Source organism: Orbicella franksi, chromosome 4, assembly GCF_964199315.1.
Source record: "Orbicella franksi chromosome 4, jaOrbFran1.1, whole genome shotgun sequence".
NCBI classification, from domain to species: domain Eukaryota; kingdom Metazoa; phylum Cnidaria; class Anthozoa; order Scleractinia; family Merulinidae; genus Orbicella; species Orbicella franksi.
The window spans coordinates 21,587,893-21,611,543 of record NC_138148.1 but is presented as its reverse complement, the minus strand read 5'-3'; the positions used below and the strand labels follow the sequence as shown (position 1 = coordinate 21,611,543).

General features: G+C 35.1%; 1 protein-coding gene across 5 annotated transcripts in view; it reads right to left on the bottom strand.

Moving 5' to 3' along the window:
• LOC145484908 (nuclear pore complex protein Nup133-like) overlaps positions 1-23,651 on the bottom strand; it is a 97,862-nt gene that overhangs the window by 44,998 nt on the left and 29,213 nt on the right. For all 5 annotated transcript variants that reach the window (XM_081463532.1, XM_081463531.1, XM_081463535.1 and 2 more), the window contains 6 exons: positions 22,590-22,689; positions 19,205-19,273; positions 16,939-17,017; positions 15,676-15,712; positions 8,796-8,897; positions 1,986-2,115 (listed from right to left, as the gene is read on the bottom strand). In XM_081463532.1, coding sequence (XP_081319658.1) covers positions 1,986-2,115; positions 8,796-8,897; positions 15,676-15,712; positions 16,939-17,017; positions 19,205-19,273; positions 22,590-22,689 — 517 coding nt within the window. The remainder of the gene's footprint in view (positions 1-1,985; positions 2,116-8,795; positions 8,898-15,675; positions 15,713-16,938; positions 17,018-19,204; positions 19,274-22,589; positions 22,690-23,651) is intronic.

The window sequence follows — 23,651 nt, the reverse complement described above, 5'->3', positions numbered from 1 at the left end:
TGCGTGGAGACATTTGTCAGTTATTTCAATAATGTATCACACTGAGTCCTTTTTGCCCAGTTGCAGAATTTGCTTTCTTCCAAACTCAGCTCTGCTGTGATGTATCGACCTTAAGAAAGATGGGTTGATACGATCCCCCCTTGTTTATTGGGAGAATTTTTAAACCAAGTTTTCAACAGATGCATGCAAAGAAATTAATAATTATTTGCCAAAAAAAGAAAACAAGGCAACTGTATGTACAACCCCTCCAAAATGTTCCAGCCCTTTTTCTCTCCCCCTTTGCTCTTGATATTTAGAAATATGTAGGTGACCACTCAGGATTGTGAAAGTCCCCTTCCCTCCCTTCTAGAGGGGGACATGTGGGGTTTGTGGTCTTACACAATTTTTCTTGTGGTATTTCAGTAATTTTAGTCTTGAAATGCAGTATTGCTGTATTCTTCGAACCTGCAAGATGTGGTTTTTTAGCATTTTGGACAGTGTTAAAAATTATTCTCCAAGCCCTCCGAAATTTTCTGAGCCTTCTCAGTTTCCGATTGGACATTCATGAAACTTAGCTCTCATGGTAATGAAAAACTGCAATTCTTTGCATCGCAATTGGAAAAGGGATAGTTAGTTTTTGTTAATTATCAACCAACATGCTAATGGATGTTACCTTTTTTGTTTATTTTGTCTAAATCAAAAATTACATGACTTAAAGGGACAATGTCATGAGCTGCACATGTGCAAGATTGCTTTTTCCATATGGGCCTTAATTTTCTTTTTACAGGGCATAATTATTTAACCTTACTGTGTTCTATTACAGCTAAGAGAAAGTAGATTTCTCAAAATAGACTATTTTCAGGTCAGTTTGTGTTCAATAATCTTTAACTCATTCCATGATTCCAGCCATGTCGGGTTGCAGTGTCATCAACACAACTTTACAATTAACCAGTGCTAATTGTTTTGCGCAAATATTTTTTCCCTTGCATATCTACACAGATTTCTAAGTTAAATACTGGTACTAACAGCTACATTAATGCAGATTCTACAGTACATAAGGATTCAATGTTCACGATGCAAAAATAGCTTACAGATCTAACCGTATCACATTCTAGTTACTTTCGAATTGCAGCATGATCCACACATCTTTCAAGTTCACAGCGCTAACAGTCTCATGTCAATAATGCTCTTTCCCAAATAAACCTACACAGATTTCCAAGTTTTATACACCATGTTAAAGTTAACTGAAAGGACATGCTGGAGAAAGTAACAATTTTAGGGTCAAGATGCGTTGAATAGCCTAAAAATCATGCTGCATTTGACTATAGTTACTGTCGAGTTGCAACATGATCCATGTTTCTTTCAACTTCATGGTAATACTGTGTCATGAAAAATTTTCCTCCAGCACATCTCAACAGATTTATAAATTTAATAAACCAATTGAAAGCTAAGTGAATGTAGATTTTTTAAAGCATCATGACGCGATAAAGCGGAAAAAAAAATCATGACATGTTTCACTAAAATAACTGTTAAATTGACTGTTAACTGTCTCAAATCATGCATTGTTTTCCAATTGCTTTCTCTAGCATATTTCCACAGAATTCTACGTTCAATGTATTAGTTAAAAGCTAAGTGAATACAAATTCCTGAGACAATTATGATAAGGAGGTCAAGATGTGCTGAGTACCTCAACTGGCCAAGATTCGGCATTTACTGCATAGAAACACTGTATTCAGAGCTGACAGGCAGTCACTAAATTTGCTCACTAAAATTGGTTTGGGGTATTGAGGTGTTCAGAATCCCCCAAATGTCTCCCTCCTTCTATTTAATGTATCACATAGATGTAAGCATTTATGGGTTCTAATTAGCATATTAAATTGACTCATGTGAAATCCTTCTACTATCAACATTTTCTTGAATTTGGAGCAACTTAAATCATGAATGAGACAGAGGTTTTACTCTAACTAACGTACCGACTAGGGCATTTGTATTTTGTATTCACTGACCTGCTGGAATGGATTCTGCCCATCGTGGATCTGACACAGGAAAATCATCAATCACCTCTTTACTAAGTGCTAACACAACATTATCCAACTCAGCACTTCCTGATGTATCACAGACACTCTGAGCTTCATCCTGTATTTATTACAATGAAGATGAAAAATTAATAACGGATATGCATGAAAAAAGACATGCGGTCAAAGATGATTGAGTGTGGAAACAAACAAACCAAACACCGATGTTATTAACTCCAACTTGGCTACATAATTAATATTTAAGTTACTTACCAGTGCACACAAGGTCTATAACGAAAAAAAAAAAAAAAACGTCTTCCAAAGGGTTGGCTACAACAGCTAGGGGGGATACTAAGTGACAGGTTTTTCTTGATATAGCAAGTTGAAATGTGGGTTTGTCCATGCTAAATAATGGGATTAGTTGATGCAAAGTAGATCACCTTTTTTATTGTTTTGCTCTGGAAAAGTTAGGGTAAAGCACATTCAATTAAAACTTAATCTGAAGAACCAAAAGGTCTTAAATTCAACATTAAATTTATCCTTTCACACTGACAATATAATGCAGATTATTTTTATATTAGAGAGCGAAAGCGATGATACATGTGAACAGATTGTAACTGAGGGTCACTTTCATCACAAAACATCACTAGTATTTTACACAGCAAATACAAAACAATTCTTATTCAGAGTCTTTATATAGGTACAAATCTATGAGTTTTGATCAAGGGCAGGTTTTATTTGATTTGATAATACATTCTGCACTTGTCCAAGGAAAACCAGCTGTGTTTATCAGAATATGGTTTAACAAGGAAATCGTGTCAATCCAAGACCTCCTGGATGACACTGGGTGTATCATGTCATATTTCATATTTAAATACAAATATTCATGTCAGTCAATTTTTTTTCAATATTACCAAGGTTACAAGTGCTATATAAGAATATTTATTGATCAAGGCAAAAACCAAAAGCAAATGATCCAATTAGGAAATAGTTTATCTTTGCAGATAAGGTCACCATCCAGCTAGATGGCCTAAATAAAACCAAAATCTGTGGTAGCTTTCTATAAACTATTAAATGCAAGGATCCATACAGCCAAACACCTAGTACACAAACAGGGGGTTCTGGAAAGAGCATTCACCTCCCTCAAAAATCTATGTAAGGAAACCAAGTGAAAGGAAATTCCAATTTCAATTCATCCACTATATTGTGGTTACCAAAAAGGAGTCCCATCGCTATGGTATTACACCAGATGATTATTGTGCATACTGTGGAGATAAAGAGTCAATTTACTATTCATTCAGAGATTGCCAATTTACAAGTTCAGTTGAAACCGTCCAGTGAAGAAAAACTATTTGGTCCCACCATGAATTTAGAGATTTATCAATGAAATTCAATTATAAACTGTCATTCATGAGATATTAAATTTACAGCTGCAAATTGCATGGCAAACCAATTCCACTTTCGGGACTTTGTTAAGAAGTTATTATTATTATTATTATTATTACTATTACTATTACTATTACTGTTACTGTTACTGTTACTGTTACTGTTACTGTTACTGTTACTGTTACTGTTACTGTTACTGTTACTGTTACTGTTACTGTTACTGTTACTGTTACTGTTACTGTTACTGTTACTGTTACTGTTACTGTTACTGTTACTGTTACTGTTACTGTTACTGTTACTGTTACTGTTACTGTTACTGTTACTATTACTATTATTATTTTAATTTACAAACAGTTTACAACATGTAATAAATATCTACTTACTTAACAATATATATTTTTTTGTTAGCCTAGTTACTTCACAACTTCACATAAATCTATGGGTTAGTAAACATAAAAAAAAGAGAACTTCAAGACAAGAAAAGCAAAGCAAAAAAGATGAAAAATAAAAAAGTTACAAAAGAAATCTATATATAGTCTTGAACTTTGTAATGTTGTTATTATGAACAGCAATTTCTCGTTGTATATTGATTTTTTTCTCTTCGAAGCGTGAGAAAACTGTCAAAACAAAGCTTTTTTCTTGTAAGCAGCTACTTTATATGGAGTACTTTGCTATAAGAAGTGAGTAATTCAAGGAATATAGGTGTTCTCTATTGTTGAAAATTCCATACAGAATCATGCTCTCTGTTAATGACATTTTCTTTAGTTTTGCTAGTCCACCATGTTTGGAAAATGTCCCAGAAGGATAAAGTTCATTGACAGCACAAAAACATATGATTTAAGGAATGCCCGTCAGCAAGACATTGTGGGCATATGTCGTCATCACATACCTTGGCTTTAAAGAGACTGACTTTTGTTGGAAGAACATTATGAATAATCTTATATTGAAACATTGTTGCTTTTATGTCACTTTTTATCTGGAAAGGTAGTTTGTACACTCTAAATATTATCTTGAGTAAAACCATATGTAATAATTTTGCTCTCGGCGGTTGGGGATAAGAAGACTTTTTTAGCATAACAGAGTAAACACTTTTAGTGGAAATTTTTGTTGTGCGATTTTCATTTTCCACTACATGCGAAGGAGTCCTTTTCATTGCCAGCTTCCAAGGGGCCAGCACAGAATCAATTAAGCCGAAATAAAGAGTGAAGGGGGTTTCGAGATGAAATTTTTCAGAGAAAAGATTGAAAGGAAAGAAGTTACTGTTATTGTCAAGGAGATCTTCAACCCGTAGAATGTTTTTTTTTTCTAGCCAGCTTTTATAAAAGTGTGCTTTACCATCTATTATTATGTTGTGATTATTCCAAATTATTTCCTTGCGGGGGGATGTATCCTTTTGAAAAGTAGACCTCGTGTTTTGCCAATATTTTAAGAAGTCGCTATAGAAGTCTGGGAGGACGTTAAATTGCAAGAACTTGACGTCGTAGTTGCATTGTAAAAAAAATTATATTCCCCCAAGATTTTCAAGTGCCGCTTCAGGGATGATTTTCCACAATGCGTCAGACCTGGATTGTAAACATGATATCCAGGAAACTTTTAATGCTTTATTCATAATATTAAAATCCATCATCTTGAGTCCGCCTTGTTTTTTCTCTCCTACGATAGTTGACTTTTTTATCTTTGCCCGTCAAAAATTAGTTTTTCAATTAGTTTTTCAATTTCCTTGATAAAATGTTCAGGTATGACAAGAACAGACGCGTTACAAATTAATTTAGAAAGTCTGAACGTTTTAACTATGTTGATTTTTCCGTAGAGTGTGAGATTTCTTTTTTTCTAACTATTCAGGGTCTTTTCTAAGTTCCAGATTTTGTCTGCAAAATTTAGTTCATTGGTTTTGTAGTCATCATAAGAAAAGAAAATACCAAGAGCTTTTATTGGATCCCATGGCCAGCAAAAGCCAAAAGGCGTATCGGTTTTGTTCTTCCACCTGCCAAGCCACATTCCTTCAGTCTTTGTTGTGTTGATTTCCAAACCGGAAAGATTTTTAAACTCTACACATTAAATAACCACGAATCTTCAGTTACAAACAACGATTTACCCCTAATTTTCTCAGAAAATATCACCCCTTTAGAAAACGTAGACAAGTTATTGTGTGAAGGAAAAGTAAAAAGCACTAAAGGATTTTAAAAATGAAAAATCACCGGGAACAGACGGATTACAAGCAGAATTTTATAAATATTTCTGGAAGGAGATGCAAGCAGATATGACACACAGTTTTAACTTTGCCTATGACAATGGGTCATTATCGATCTCTCAAAGGAGGGGAATAATCACACTCATTCCAAAACCAAATAAAGATACCGCCTTACTTGATAACCTCAGACCAATATCATTGCTCAACACTGATTACAAAATTTTATCTAAAGTTATCGCAAAAAGGTTAGAAAAAGTTTTACCAAAAGTAATAAACCCGGATCAAACTGGATAATTATATAAAAACCGTTTAATTTCCGACATTATGACGAACACAGAAGAGAAAAACATTCCTGGAATCGTTCTTTTCATAGAGTTTAAAAAAGCGTTTGATACTGTTGAATGGGACTTTGTTAACAGCTGTCTTAAAGTTTTTAACTTCCGACCTGACATTCAAACCTGGGTCAAAATCTTGTACAATAATGTTTCCAGCTGTATAGTAAATAACGGATTTGCATCTGAATTTTTCCCTTTAGAACGTGGTGTTACGCAAGGTTGTCCCTTGTCCAGGCTGCTATTCGTAATTGGCATAGAATTACTCATAAGAGCTATCAAAAATGACGAAAACATAAAAGGCATTAATGTAGGTGAGAAAGTGATTAAAGTCTCTTTATATGCACACGACACTACTGTTTTTGTTTGAGACCTTGATTCCGTTGACCATTTGCTAACTCTACTTCTTTGTTAAGAAGTTACTATTATTTTAAATAGAACACAGAAAACACTAGATTTTAACTGACATGAAAATGTCTTCTCCAGCAAATTTATACTCTTGTTTTATACTCAGTAGCAAAAAAAGTCACATTGATAAGGTTGAAAAAAGTTTATTATTTTAGAATGTATCTTACATGTATGTAATTCATTTATTACACATGTGTGCAATTCATAAGCTTAAAAAGAAATAAAATCTACTCAGGTGAGAGCTTGAAGTGTTTTTTTCCCTCAGTGCATTGTAGTTCCAAAATTTACTTATTGTTACTGAAGCTTTTTGCTGCTTAAAAAAAGCACAACATCATTGCTGCATTCGAACGCTTTGAGACCATTATCAAACTTGTAAATCTTTAGACTTGGACCACATTCATTCATAAACTTGATTTAGATAGCATCATAGCAAGCTGCATCAATCAGCTCAATTCTCTGAGTTACATGACCCCCATACTCAACTAAAATTCGCCTATAAGGCATTCAACTCGAGATGGCACAAGGGAAATGTTTGTGGTCAGAAAAATAAATATGAAAATATATTTACTAGAAAATTCTCTGGATTTCATGATAGGTAAATGAGCATTTGATACAAATTCCCAGTCACAAATCCAGCCAGAAACACATAGTGGCATTTGCTCATAAACATAATTCACAAACTCACTTCCACTATGAACATAAAATTTTGGAATGCATGGTCCACAAAAAGACATGTTTAACCCATTGACACCTGGAGCTTTTTGGCAAAACTGCTTTTCTGGACATTTTCAGCCTGCAAATAACAGTCGGTCATTGGACTATTGTCCAGTAAATTTGAGGTTTTGACAGGTAAAAGCTTAGCCTGGTCACACATCTGACTGGGCATTTCTGCTACGATGAAAAATGATTTAACTGGAAACTTGTGGCTGAATATGGAACAAGTTATTTTACTAACTGCCACACAATACTACGCAGACAAGCTTTGTTATCAGTTTCATTTTTATTCCATTTCTGAGATATAATTTTATCACGTGCAATGCAACGTCTCAAATGTCATGTCGAATTGTAAAACACACCACATCAGTGCAACTATTCTGGCTACGTATTATTTCACACTCGCGGTGGCGTCGTGAAAGATTGTGAAGCCCCATGTAGTCTGAATAATGTTCTTCTGAAAAACTTCTAAAATTTGAGGTCTTATGTTGTTGTTTGTTATCTGCAAGTGTTATGGATTTAATTTTCAGTTGTAATTTTGCCCAAGAAAAATATTATGTAAATTGAATACACGGCAAAATTCTTGCGTTTCATTTATCAACTTTATCTGAATGCAATTGCTTTCAAAACTTTAAAACAACTAAAACGTAACCAAATGTTTCACAAGTCCGTATGATCAAAAATCCGCTTTACATCTCGTCAGTTTTTTTTACGTCTGTGGTTTCCATACCACAGACATGTTTTGTGAAAAGTGTGAACGTACAAATTAGTCATGCTTTGTAGTCACGACCACTTCAAATCCCAATTTTCAAATCTATTATTCAGTTGAACCCCAAAGAAAATTTTCGGGGAAACTTGCTTTCTGAAAAAGTTGAAGAATTCATTTCAGCCAATTTCAAGTCTCTGAATGTTATTGTGAGTTTTTATACTCACAAGCTGTCCATGCTGGATACTGTTTCATCGTTTTTCCCGTGGTTTTCCTTAGACATTGGGAAACTTGATATTCGGGAAAATACGGAATACACGTGTGATCAAGTGAGTGAAGATAAACTAGGGATACAAACATTTATTAATTTGTCAATTTTCAACAGGTAAAATAATACCTGACTTAACCTAAAGGTCTCCTTTCTGGTACCAGTATTGATTTTACACTCTGTTGAGTCTACTTTAAGTCATTTGAATTTGCAACCAGCATTTTGGCAAAGGGAGTAAAATGAAATACCAAAACTTAATGTCTCAATGTCTCTTATTTTTAATTTGTCCGACCAGACTGACTTTTTGTCAGGTCAAAACTTGTCCTTGGCCTGACAAATGACCTGCTTATGATTTGAATGCTTTGCAGGCTTGATAAGTGATACCAATTTTGGTCAAAGGTGATGAAGTCAGAAGTGGAACAAAGGCCAACATGTGTCACGGCCGTTTACGGCCGGTACAGGCATCAGTGAGTTAAGGCAAACATAAGACAGACACATTTTCATCTTCTATCACAAAATTGAAATTTTGCTTCCTATTTACTGACACTTGATTTACACATTTAATTCACAATTTTTGCTGAAAACAATCCAATACTAATTTTTATTAGAATTGCAAAACTGAGACCTTGCAATGATCTGCAAGCCTCAATGCTCTCAAAAGCTTTCAAAGACACACATTTTTTTCTTCTAGGACATGAACATTTTTAAATAATTTAATACTCCCTTGAATTTAATCATTTCATGCAGGTATGTATGTCTGTATGAATTTTCTGACTGCACATTAAACAACACTTACAACATGTCCTTGACAGAACAACAAGAAAGCTGATTTTATATTTTTTAGACCATCATTGTCTTCTCCAAATGTTGTGTCTGCAAGAATATCAACAGTCTTAACCTGAGGAGAAACAATGAAAATAGGTAGCATTAAGTTATCACTCATTTAGGGTGCATAATATAGGTAATCATGTGAATGCAAGTGCAATTAAGGATTTACAAAATGAATGATACTTGAGAATTCTCTCAAAATTGCAAGAGCCTTAAGGCGAGTGCAATTTGAAAGAACTTTCAAATATCACGAGCAATGTAAATCCTCAGTTGCTCGAGCTTTGATACGATCACTCATTAATTATGATTGAGAAAATTGTAAACGTGTAGGCATTAAGTTGTATTGCAGTGCAAATTAAGAATTAATGATAAATTGGCCAACTCTCTCCCAATCACATTGATGCATTTTTCTCAGTCATATATAAATAAGAAGCCTAGTTTAACAGACTGATAGCAAAATACACCTTATTACAGGGGAAGGTACTCATGAGGAAGTACTTGGTATAACAGTCCTTCATACATGTAGGAGCTAAATTATATGTTTTGATTCACTTTCGTGTCTCTTTTTCTCTTTTTTGCGAGCACTTTGAGCTCCTGTAACTAGTCAGTTTTTGGATGTTGATGTAGACCTTATTAAAGCTTGAGATGGCATAATTCTTTAAAGGGCACTGAAATCCTTGAAACAACTGCAGAACTTTCATCAGAAGCACTGCCAGAAAGTAGAACAGTTATGCTCTTTCTACGGTCACTTTTTATGAGCATTGCAAAGTGTTTCAATAAAAGGGAGTAGACCTTAGCCAAATTTCATTGTAATGTATGCATAATTCAACTTAATTAATTCTTAAAAACACTTCGATGTTTAGAAAGTTACAATAATATATTTGAAGAAGGTTCCCCAAAAGTGTTCTCCAGGCAAAGCACCAGAAATTTCAATTTTTCGACCCTTGCAAACAATAATTATTCTAGATATTTCTAGTCGAGGACCCTTAAAACAGTTGATAAAGATATGGTATTTGCTTTAGGTTTTCCAGTATTGTGGCCACCTTCAAAAATCTGCCTCCTGCAAAAAGTTGGCAACAGAAGAAAACATAGATCTCTGAACAATTTACTCTGCTCAATTTAATTTTTTACAATAACTGTCTAGTTTGTTGCACGCTGACTGGCTAATTTTTATCATCAATAAGAGTACAGACAGATAAAATTTTAATTTATGTAAGCTTTCAAGTTCAACTTTCAGCTGTCGAACTTTCAACTTTTTAGCCAATGAGATTTTATGGACTTTTGCAAGTAGCCCATCAAAACGCGAGAAATGCTGTTGACAATGATCACGTCATTTTGAACAAAATTCACTCATCTTTGTTCATGGCGTCTTTTCCCCTTGTTTATTCACGGCATTTGACCATTTTGGGGTCTTGCCACTGTAAAAAGCAAATTGATGTCAGTTTTTTATGTGTCTGTCCTCTTATTGATGATAAATATTGTGTCATAACATTGTCAAAGAGGCTGTGGAACCACAAACCGCAAGCGAGTGGTTCCACAGTCATCAATAGACAGACACAAAAAAAACTGACGTCAATTTGCTAAATTTACAGATCTAATTGGACTTGAGAGTAAAATGTATATTGTATTTAACTTGGCAGTGTTTTGATATTTAACAGAAATTAAGTACTGCAAAGGGATGACTTGCAGAGATGTAGAGGCCTTTGCTTGAGAATCCAAAAATGAGACTTGCATGATTTTATATGTAAACACGAATGAAACAGAACTAGTGAGACAATCTCAGATAGTGCAGAGCGCAATTGATGGCTCTGGCACGGTAGTCCTACAAGTACTCACCCCTGATTGGTTCACTTCCGGTTTGTGTCTACCTTGGTAGTCTGCTAGAGCTTTTCCCTTTAGCACTGTGTATGTTTCAAGGTAGTATTTTCATTCAAGGTCCAAAAATATGTGCAAATTACTACTGGTGTTTTAAATTCAATAATACGTTGAAGCAGCAAACGTGACCATTTGGCTCTTCATGCCAACTTTGTAACTTGATACTTTTGCACAGGCATTTAATATGAAACCCTTGTTTTCTCCAAAACACACAGTAGGCATGCTTGTTTTTTGGAGATAAATAAAAGACAGTTAAATATCTGATGTAGTAATGAAGAAACGGAACAGAAATGATGTTGTCTTACTAAAAATGCAAATTTTCCTATCACCGATGAACAAGAACTAATTTAATTATCAGATAGTCACAAAATACCACTTTCTTTTCCTGTTGCCACCTTTGTTGTTAACAATAAAACAATTCAAAATTAACACACAACAATATTGATGGCTGAGAAGTGTTTCAACGGAAGGTATTGAAGATAAACAGCGCTACTTGGCCGACTCAAAGACTGATTAAATCAATTTGCGCTTTCATTAGGTGCCATGGAGTCTGCAGTAATATTTGAGCACTTTCCTGGTTTCCTGCTAACTTGGGAACTTTTTGGTCTCTCTTACAGACACAATTAAGGCAAGAAATAAACAAGCTGCTAAGGAGAAGCAATACATTTGAACCCTGACAAACACATTATTGTAGATTGAAAACAGCAGATGACATTTGTTGAACCGACCAGTGTGTAATTCTAAAAGCTACGCAGCCACAGTAACGTTTCACTTTTGCAATAAAAAGGGACAATTGGCACTACCTGAAAAATAACTGCTGTCCTTGGACACATGACATGACATGTAAAATACCCCATGGAAACAGAGTGTTTAACACTAACGATGCTAGAACACATGTGTCTTACATGTTGAGTTCTACCACAAGGAAAACCACTCAACATTTGTGTGATTCCGTATGCAATGTATCCTCTATGTAATATAGAAGCCATGAACGCTAACTAATCTATGCATGCGTTTAGAGCAAATTAGTCTTATTCTAAAGAGAATGGTACCACAAGGAGAGCTAAGGGTTACCTGAAACAAATATATAGCTTTGCGATGTTCATATCCAACTGATGGTGATGGAACATGTTTTACCTAAAATACACATGTACCTTTCCCACCCCACCCCCACCACTTCCTTGCCTCTAGACTAATTAATTAATTGAAATTAATTAATTAAACAAACATTAAAGTTTACACTTTAGCACCATAGCGCCTTAGTACCTTAGCAGGAAGCAGCCCCGAAAACCATCCCAATAGTGCACTCTGCACTAAAAATGAGATAAGGGAACACCCAAGATTTTCTCAGTACAATTTGCCACCTCTTTTTAATTTTCATAGTTCTACTGGAATGCTTACAAGCACTTTTATAGCGAAGCCCCATACCCTAGAAAATTTGGTAACTTATCAATCACAAAAATTTTGGTTGTCATGTGACTGTCTGTATGTCCGTATGCCAAGTCCAATACCTTGAAAAATTAGGGAGTAACACCATTACCATAGGTACATCTTTGATATTGGCCATCCATGTTATGGTTAATTGACAGCTGTCAAAACAAGGTATCTGCTGACCAGTATCATGTGACCATATTGCAGGCTCAAGTTTGGAGCTCATCAAGGCCCCATGTTTTTTTCACATGTTTTGACCGCTGACTAGAAACTAGTTAAGAGCAAATGCACAGAAAAATCTAACAAAATGTAAAACTTGTGGCCAAGGTCAAAAATGAAACCAATCTTCATTTTCAATTTGTAATGAGGTATTAACGAGTTTTCAAAGTTTTCAGGGTTTCTTCATCAAAATATGGCCGGATTTTCGAATTATTTGAGAAAATCGATTTTTACACTCTCGCTGGCAAAAAATAGCAGAATAATTAGCCTAAATTGGCATTCGCATTAAGGTCTTTGCATAAGTAGTAAAGTCTATATCACCAGGAAGAAAGAAGCCAACATAAAAGGAGGAGTATTTTACACCTTATTTATGCCAACCTTTTGGTTCTAGATGATGTTTCTTGCTACGAGAACACATTCTTTGATAAGGTTTCACCACAGTCTCAGCAAATCGAGTTTCACCTCATAATTACCAACCTACTATTTGATATGTGGCCATTTTTCAATCAGGCTTGTTTTTTGGTTATAACGAGTCTAAATGTTCTCCTTACACCTCATATAAAAATTGGTCTAGGTTTTTAAGCGAGTGCTTTAAAAAACGCCTTGGAAAATTGAGTAGTTTCACTAAAATTTGAACTAATTAGTATATTCCAGACACTTACACCTATAAAGTGCAAACATGCAGGTTTTGAATGAAATTATTGCCCTAAACTTTGCTTCGCAGCTTAAAAAGGATGACTTACTTTTACATGCTGTCCAGCTACTCTCCATTTTATGCTGCGGCCCAGATCTTCTTAAGGAAAGTATAATTCAGTTCATTTGGTCAAGGGTCATGACTTAGAGTCATGGTAATGTCAGTCTGTGATGCTCCTTTTGAAACGGCTGCACCGCACACCGATGGAAGTAAAATTTTCAAGACCAGGAAATGCATTCTAGTACTACAACAAATCTATTTCATCTATCCTTACAGGTTGTGGCCACTCAAGAAACTCAGATAAAAAAAATGCATCTTGTTGGGTTTTTGTATACTCTACTTATTCGATGCGTGATGGCTATTTCAGTGGCAGCTATTACAATGTGTGGAAGTAAGTTAATACAGGATCATAATCTCTTGGTTAATGTCGTTAAATTGGGAGGGAAGAGTTTTAATATAACTGGAACATCATTTCCTTTATATTACAATGGGCCTTCACCCAGGAGCTTTTTCTAATGGCAAAGGGGGGTGGAGCTTGTCAATGGCAGTTTATCGTAATCAATGTTATTTGTATTTTGCAGTCCCAGAGCGACCAGACCATCATTATGCTTTAAATAGCTAACTCAAAAAATTCTTCACGATACAATTATCACATTACAAAGCGAGGAAGTATTTTATGGTGAACAGCAGATACACTTTTTCAAAAAATTTTCAATTTGACTCAGGTAGGCCTGTTTCTTGAAATATCTCGTTTACAGCTAAGCAAAGGAACCATTTCTACTGACCTCGGCAGTAAGAGATATCTGCAATGGCCGCCAACAATGATAAGAAACAAACATAATTAAAAGGTTGTGATACTGGCCTATAGTTATTTCTGAGAGGTCTATGGGTATATTCAAAAACTTAATAAATCAATGGTTTCATAGAAAAGCATTCATTTCAGGTTCAAGGGATAATTTATTATGGCTCATGAAATATTCTGTACAGTGATAAAGTATATGATGACCTGGTGACCTTTGCAGAGTCTCAGTGATGAACATTTGTCTTATTTTATATAATATACTCCTCTATAACCACATCCATTGTAGCATCAGATTAACCTAATTGAAAACCTCAATTCAATACTTTGCTATTGGAAGCGGATTTTTTAAAGCAACAGTGTATTAAACCGCTTATTGCTCACATGTCAGTGTTTCATCACCGTGACAATATGCAAAGTGGTTGGAATTTCAGAGAAAATTCTCAGATTTGGGTGGTGTTTTTCAAAGCACCCGCTAAAAAACCCAAGCAAATTTCTATATTTCATGCAACAAGAGCACTTCGACACTTTATAGCCATAAAATGACCTCGATTCGAGTCCTGCCACATAACGAAAAGTATTTTTGTAATTATAGTCTAAAACTTTTACAACAGCTAATTTCAAATCTTCATCAAAGGATTGTTTTTTGCAACGACAGTTATCCTCTGCAACCAAAAAACAGACAAATACAGAGTGCCAAAAACTTCTTTAATATTAGTATCTAATTCCCGAAGATATAGTCTTACCTATTAATGCAAGGATGTTATTGCAATGTTATTTTTTGCTAATTTATTCGGCCATTTTTCGGCCAAAAAGAGCGAGAAATCCATTTTCCCAAATATTCCTGAAAGAAAGCCATATTTAGAAAAATGAACCCCAAAACCTTTGAAAACTCCTAAATACTTCTCTATAAACTCCAAACAAAGGTTAGTTAAATTCTGACCGTGGCCATGCTTTGCTCAATATTTCTGTGCATTTGCTCTTAAATTGGATTGCAGGCTCAAGTCAGGTTATTACTCTGGGGGTGAAGGAGGGAGTACATGCAAAGGCAAATTTTGGCATATTAACCCGTGGCATGTTTTTGACTTTTCTTCCGACATATTCCTTGCACAATTGTCTCTTGGAAAGTCCCAGATACATGTATATTGTGAACGTAATTTCCACAATCTTGGTTACGCTTATTGGGTATACAGTAGTTTGTTAAAATTTAACTGGAAAAAATAACAAAACCACACGCTGAACTATTACATGCTCACAATTGATCATTTTTTAAGTTTCTGATCCAAGAAAAACAAATCCTTTTTTCCCTTTATGGTTACTGTAATTATTGCAATCAGGAACTCCGCTATTATTACTAGGTATTCATTAATATTCTCCTATGAGGGAACATTTACACTCTTTCATTATATGTGTAGCTCTGTGAGTGGACAAGATGAACCAAATCCTGCACTGTGATTGGCTACCCGAGCGGGCAAGATGGCGCTATCTTACCTGCTTGGGATTACCCCGTGTCCTGCAAGAAAACAGTGTTTTTTTTTCAAATAATAAATCCTAGAGACGGAGTCTTGGTCCATAAACATGTAAAAACGGAACTCAGCCAATATCCAGCCATCTTGACCGAACAAGCTTGGTCAGTAACCCATACATGTATATCTAAGCCCTACTGTGTGAAATTTTTCATACCCAAGACGAGCCCACATGGGGCATTTGTAACTTTCTCATAACTCAAAATGGCAAATACCTGACAATAAAGATTGCATAGAAAACATACATGGCTTGATCATAGAGACTGACAAGCAAAAAACTGAAAATACTAAACAAAACTCTAACCTCTGATGACTCCATCTGAGGAACATCCATCTCTTCACTATGACATTAAGATATGAAAAATTAAGAAAATTAGTAAAAATTAATTAGTAACAACAAATTCCTTTTACATAAACTATGTGGAACAGAGACAATAGCACAGTTGAACCACTCTTTACTGACACCTTCATAATGCAGACATCTCTAAATTATACACAGTTCAAAAGAGAAAATCAGTTCTTGTACAACCGTTCTCTCCATAATACAGACACATTGGCCTTTCAGTGTCCATGATAAAGAGGTTTGACTGTACTATATTGTGCAAAAGTAACTACTAATGAAATTCAATAAATTTCATTGCATTGTGTATATTTTTGACAAAAATGTTTTCACTCTAAGCAACACAAATATGCTTAAAATATTTGCAGTGTATGGTGGCATTTGAAATCAACTAAAACACAATTAGCATGGGAAAGTCGGGGTCACTTAAATCAAAAAATTGATCTTAGGACCAAAAATTTTTGGTGACTAAAATACTTGTGCTGGCAACCAAATCTGAAAACTTAGGGACCAGAGAGTTGAGAGTTGAACTCTGGAGTCAGCAGGACAAAGACATAAAATTGGTAAAAAAGGAGATTATGGTTTGCTCATTCATTTTCTAGATTTTAGTGTCTGTACCCCCAGAAATTGACTGAACATATCTCTGATACCAGATGCGAATGACAAGTAATGAAGAGATGTTGTACTTGCAAGCCATGCATAAAAAACAAAGATATTGAAAAAGGCATTTGCAGCATGACAGCATACCTTTCTTTTGACTAGCATCGAATTTTATGACATTTTTGCCTGAGCATGCACATAAATCAAAATTTTGGTTTTGTACGAGAAAGTGACCTACGTCTCTAGGCTTTTCGGGTTTTTTATTTTTTTCCACCTTTCCTTTTCTGATCTTTTTTGCTGCAGAGATTGATCTCCTACTGGGCTTGCTTCCAGTTCAAAAATTGCCAAGAAAGCATCATCAAGACGGGCAATTCTTACCATGGAGTAGCCAAGTGTAGTGGAAGGAAATTAAATTTCTGAGCATCATACTGACAGTAAAGATGAGGAAGACGGCGAGTAAACTAAGAAGTTGTATGCTCTCGACCAAACTTATGAAATATCACACAGGATGCAGTTAATAACTAACAGTAATAATGCATGATTCAGACTAAGGAACAATGCAGATTATACCTGGTAGGTGTCATGTATAATTTGAGGCCAGTAAACATATTTACATTTGCTACCCACCTAACCACAGGCCCTGTTAATGTTATAGTGATGACACCATACTTGGAAGAAAAAAAAAGAGGTTTGTCTTGATAGAAACCTGCAAAGAAACACAGTAATGATTATAATGAGTTATAATTGAAGGAGTAAAGCTGTACATGGATATTGTTTTAACTAAACATATTATAAAAGTTCTAGACAGAAGCTAACAAGCAATGATTTTAAGGAAGAGGATGATGCAACAACAAGGCAAAAGATACAAATATATAATTGTAAAACAAGCATTGTCTCACTGTGACACGAAACAGTCATGTGGTAGTTTGTTCAAGTACTTAAGTGTAAGCACGTAAAGTAGTCAAAAGTTTATGCAATATTAACTGATATAATACTATAAGTTACAGTAACTGTAAACTGTAGTCATAGAACTTGCAATTCATGTGTGTACTCTGCTGTAAATTAAGCAATGTAAAGTTTGATGTATTGTAATGTATTAAAGCAAGAGTGTAGAATGATTCTACTATTAATTTAAATAAAGTATCATGGAAATGTACGATACATTTGGCTGTCTGCCTATATACTTTGTCAAACCAAATAACAGCATGTACTAACAGTGAAACTTACAATCCCCATCAACTTTGATTGGAACACAAACATGTGATTGAAATTACAATCAGCTTCTAAATACACCTATTTGCCAACACCCCCTTTCCTCCTTTTAATGATGAAAAATGGCAAAATGCTTTCATTTGTTCAAAATGTGTTATCCATATTGCATGGGTGTGGAGGGACAACATATGCAAAAACTGATTCAGGCTGTTTCTTAGATAATTATGAGTGACTTCCTGTAAATACTACGGATAGGTGTGCAAAATGCAAAAATCGAATTCCCTCAAACTTTTTCACAAGAAAGCCCTCTGGAAACTATTTAAGAAAATACAACTTTGAGTTCGTTTGGATTTATATTTTTCAAGTAAAGCGATTTTTTAATTTTCACCCTTGGAGAAGCCCTCGAACCACTGAAAAATGTGCTTCGTATTTGCGACTCGTGTAAGAAAACTAAAACAATTATCAAATCTATTTCGATATTACACAATTCAATGACCCTTCCTTTACAAAGTACAGTTATTAGAATTGGAAAAGATTCAAACCTGAATTTTTAAAAAATTTTCAAATTTACCCTGCTAAACAGCATTATCAGAAAGCTCGATTTTCGCAAATTTCAACGGCAAAACTCCCGACCTGGTACATGGATTCCGCTGTAAAGATGGTATTCTATAGAAAGAGTAAGGCTTCCTCTATCGTTCTGTGAAATAAAATTTTGGGGCAACTAAAACTATGTGTTGTTTTAAAATCTGAGAAGAAAACCTTCTACTTGGCAATACCATTTTGTTTTAATGAGAACACGAAACGTCTTGCAGCACACGAAATAGAACTTAGATGGAATAAATTTAATATAACCACAAATTTCCGCTTCAGTAAACAAATACGCACATACTCATAAACAAGTTAGAACTCCTTTTCAGTGTAAAAAAATATTACTTTCGATAAAATTGCCCACAGAAGATAAAGAATAACTACAAATCATTTAAATGGGGGAAAGGGTCGCATTCAGGCTAAAATTTCAACTGTTGTTTAGGTTATCTCTTGTATTCATGAAGACAACAGTAAGTTCAAAGGTCATAAACTTCAAGCAAGTACCGTAAATATTTTCGGTCGTCTAAATTCACAGTTTAAGTTGCCCCAAAATTTTATTTCACAGATCGATAGAGGAAGCCTTACTCTTTCTATAGAACACCATCTTTATAGTGGAATCCATGTACCAGGTAGGGAGTTTTGCCGTTGAAATTTGCCAAAATCGAGCTTTCTGATAATGCTGTTTAGGAGGGTAAATTTGAATTTTTAAAAAAAAATCAGGTTTGAATCTTTTCCAATTCTAATAACAGTACTTTGTAAAGGAAGGGTCATTGAATTGTGTAATATCGAAATAGATTTGATATTTGTTTTAGATTTCTTACACGAGTCGCAAATACGAAGCACATTTTTCAGTGGTTCAAGGGCTTCTCCAAGGGTGAAAATTAAAAAATCGTTTCACTTGAAAAATATAAATTCAAACGAACTCAAAGTTGTATTTTCTTAAATAGTTTCCAGAGGGCTTTCTTGTGAAAAAGTTTGAGGGAATTCGATTTTTGCATTTTGCACACCTATCCGTAGTAGTTACCGGAAGTCACTCTTATGACACAGATTTTTCCAGCTGATGGAGGGGTCTGCCCTATGAAGTTGTCCCTACCTGAACCCAAAATGCTGTCTGAAGGATACTGGAGATCAATTTTGTTCAATGATTCCTCAGTTCTGGAGACTACGAAAGAAAGTAAAAATCAGGTACAATGTAACAAATTAAGAGTGCCTGCCTGTAAAAATCAGACAAATGCTTAATTTTGTGGCAAGGGTTGAAAATTCTATTTCGCTCATATTCTTATGGTAGATAGGCTAGGGCATGACAAAAACTACTGGATAGTTTTTTTGGTAAAATATCCTTTTATTTCAAAGAAATATGCAAATTACCAAATTCCGTTAAAATCGTCATTTGACGCACCATTTTATTAAACAAGTTTGAGAGCCTCGCATGCAACACCACATCATTCTTCTGTCTTTAAAATACTCAAATATTTTTGTGCAATGCTTAAATGTGTACTGGGTTGATTTTAGGGAATGTTGCATTGTCTTTTTGGGTGCAAAATAATTAAATTTCGAAGACATGTATTTCATTCACTTAAAAGTACTTCGTGAATATAATTAATTTTCACCATGTGCGAAACCTTCAAATGGATTAAGCTTCTGGTGGTTGAATCGCAGAAGGATGGTCTACAGATTCCTGTAAAAATTTCTTTAGGCAAATGATTGTGAGCGACGTGAGAGCTTTTCAAAGTACGTTAAAAATGCAAATATTTGACCATCAGTCGTCAAATTTCAAGTTACGGGTTAGGCGTATATTTTAGTATGCGCCACATGACTTGACCTATAATAAGTTGAAATAGACACAGAGCTGATTATTTCGAAATTTTCTAACCTCGTTTGCTGTAAAAGGCAGGTCCATAGGCGATTTGACGTGTTTCTCTCCCCATTCGTTGCACATAAAGCAGAAGTTTGCTTTTGTTTACATAATGTCTGATGTACATCGCCAACTGTCAACCTATTATTGGTCAAATACCATGAACCTGTGACCCTCTTTCTGTGCATATGAACATCACTGCATCTAAGTCAAAAATGGCCGAGTCATTTGTAGATAGTTGCTTGCTTTGCACTGCGCCAAAATATTACCTTTGATCGATTGCTGACCATCGCTGAAAAGCGTGTCGGCGTAGCACAATCTTACAGCTGTTATTTGTTCGTCACACAATGCTGTCACAGCATATGCTGCACATTTTGATCTATTTTGTACAGAGCACTCTCAGGATTAGTGAAACAATTTAATCTTTGTTCATCTGTTTGTTCATATATATAATAATAGGTGTATATTTATATAATCGTCACTGATTCTATAGTGTACGTGGCCTCGGTCCAAATCACGTTTGTTGTACAGTCTGATGTTTCAGACAACAGCTACTAAAGCTAGTGCCTGTACTCACTAAAATTAAAAAAAAAATCACCACAAACAAATTATAGATGAATGAAGCAAGAACAAGCTGAAATAAAAATAGGAAATCACAACGTGTCTAATTCGTGAGAAAAACAGACTAAATTTAATTAGTAATTACCTGAGTAAATAGCCCTGGCCATGGCATTTTATTTGGCGTATTTTGTTTGCTTAGTGGTGAGGCATTGGTATGTTTGTAACAGAAAATAGAGGACTGTTGTCAATACAGTCCAAAATTATTGTCAGTAAAATATTGTAAATAAAACACCTATTGACCGGCTACCTCCGCGGCCACCATTTGGTTGTTCCAATAAGGGTTTCATTATTGTCTTTACCCCTATTAAGCGGCCATCCAAAAGTTAAAAACTTTGTTTTGGAAAGGGCGATGGCAGGTAAGAGTCTGAAATTGAAGGTGTATGACGAGTGATAATTCAAACATACGTCTATCATCATTGCCTTTAATTGACTCCATGTTCACTAAGAAATTTATAACCCGATAGTGAAAAATTAAATATTCAAGGTACACCAACCTCTATTTAAGCGGCTAGCCCCATTAAGCGGTCACCACCCATTTCCCCGAGGGTAGCCCACTGTATTACATGTAAACCAAAAATAATTGCACAGCGCGAAAAGACCTAGGTATGAGTTTAGCGTAACAGTATTACGCCGGGCATGTAGGTAGCGGTGGTCAAGTAAAAGATAACAACAGGGGCAATGGTAAACTATTCATTCTTTTCATTTATTAATTTAGTCTCTTCCTACTCAACACGATTGTGTGCTTCCAGTGGTTCCAAGCCTTACTGAGCCTTACGTATTAGGATAGAAATTGTCCTACCCCTACCCTCTAAAATGAGATGACAACATTGCGTGACGAACAAGCAAGGAACCGCTGCAAGCAAGGATTCAAGCAGTAATAGATCAAACGTAATATTTTGGTGTAGTGCAAAATAAGCAACTATTCACAAATGACTCAGCCGGTTTTGACTAAGATGCAGTGGTGATCATATGTGTCGAAAGAGGGTCACAGATTCATGGTATTCGACCATTAAATAAGTTGACAGTTGGCGATGTACATCGGACGTGACGTAAACAAAAGCAAACTTCTGCTTTATGTGCAACGAATGGTGAGAGAAACATGTCAAATCGTCTATGGACCTGCCTTTTACAGCAAACAAGGTTAGAAAATTTTGAAATAATCAGCTGTGTCTATTTCAACTTATTATAGGTCAAGTCATGTGGTGCATGCTAAAATATATGCCTAACCCGTAACTTGAAATTTGACGACTGATGGTCAAATATTTGCATTTTTAACGTACTTTGAAAAGCTCTCGCGTCACTCACAATCATTTGCCTAAAGAAATTTTTACAGGAATCTGTAGACCATCCTTCTGCGATTCAACCACCAGAAGCTTAATATATTTGAAGGTTTTGCACATGGTGAAAATTAATTATATTCACGAAGTACTTCTAAGTGAATGAAATACATGTCTTCGAAATTTAATTATTTTGCACCCAAAAAGACAACGCAACATTCCCTAAAATCAACCCAGTACACATTTAAGCATTGCACAAAAATATTTGAGTGTTTTAAAGACAGAAGAATGATGTGGTTTTGCATGCGAGGCTCTCAAACTTGTTTAATAAAATGGTGCATCAAATGATGATTTTAACGGAATTTGGTAATTTGCATATTTCTTTGAAATAAAAGGATATTTTGCCAAAAAAAACTATCCAGTAGTTTTTGTCATGCCCTAGCCTATCTACCATGAAAATATAAGTGAAATCGACTTTTCGACCCTTGCCGAGTTATTTCCCATTTTTATGGACAGGGACTCTTAAGACAAACAACTCAGAGACTCAAAGAGCACATAAACATTAGCTGACATACAGAAACGCAGTAAGATGTTGATAATTAGCACATTTGTTAGGAAACTTCCTAACAAAAGGCACTAATTATCAACATCTTACTGCATCTCTATACATGTATGTCAGCTCATGCTTATGCACTAGTGGAAACCAGCCTTTAAATGACAAATACCTGAAACACAGATAACTGAGTTGGAATTATAAACAAAAGCTGATGAACTTTGTTGCAGATACAGCAATTTGAAATCCAGCAACTCTTCCTCATTGGACTCCTGTAAAACAAAAATAGAGATTCAAGTACATACATGTAATGATCTCCAACAATGTACTGCATCTGAATCTACGAAACAACACCATCCTTCCTTAAATGATTGGTGTGCTTTTTAATACTTAGGCCTTACTACATCATCAAGAAAATTACTTCATCGTAATTGTGAGAGCATGCCAATTTATCGTTAATTTTTAATTTGCACTTCAGTTGAAATTAACACGTGCTAGTCCGCAATTTTCCCAGTCAAATAATAAATAGGTAATCATATGAAGGCTCAAAGGGATTAAAAGGATTTACAGTACTTGCAATATTTGAAAATTCTTTCAAATTGCACTTGCCTAAAGGTTCATGAAATTTTGAGAGAATTTTAAAATACCACTGGTAATGTGATCCTTACCTATTGCACTCGCATTCATACGATTACCTGTACTTATGCATAATTATATTGGCTGCTCAAAATTCACCCCAAGCCTCTTTTACACAAAGTTCTTTTCACACCTATGGCAACTGCTATACTTTTTTCATCTACACTGGGCAACAAAAGTACTTGAGACACTTTTAGAAAATGACACTTTTTGATATTTAACCTCTTATTCTATTTTATTTGGGTCTCAACACTTTTGTCGCTCATTGTAGCCATGCATGACACCACAAAGCACCAGACCACAAAATACAAAATTATATCTCATTACCCAGGCATGAGAGCCATAAAATCAATCTTCTACATTTTCCATAACCTACATGACCTGTGCAAGGAAGTAGAGTTTCCATTTCAGAGTAGCTAGTGTAAGTTGAAGTCCTTGAGCTTGGCTTACTTGCCATAACATTTCAACTGACTTTTAGAAACAAAGACAATTTTTATGGTTTATGTTGGCAGATGAAATCCCGACAGTCAATACATGTACAAGAAGTCTTATAGAGCATAAATCAAAATAAATGTACAACTGGACAGTAAGAAACGAG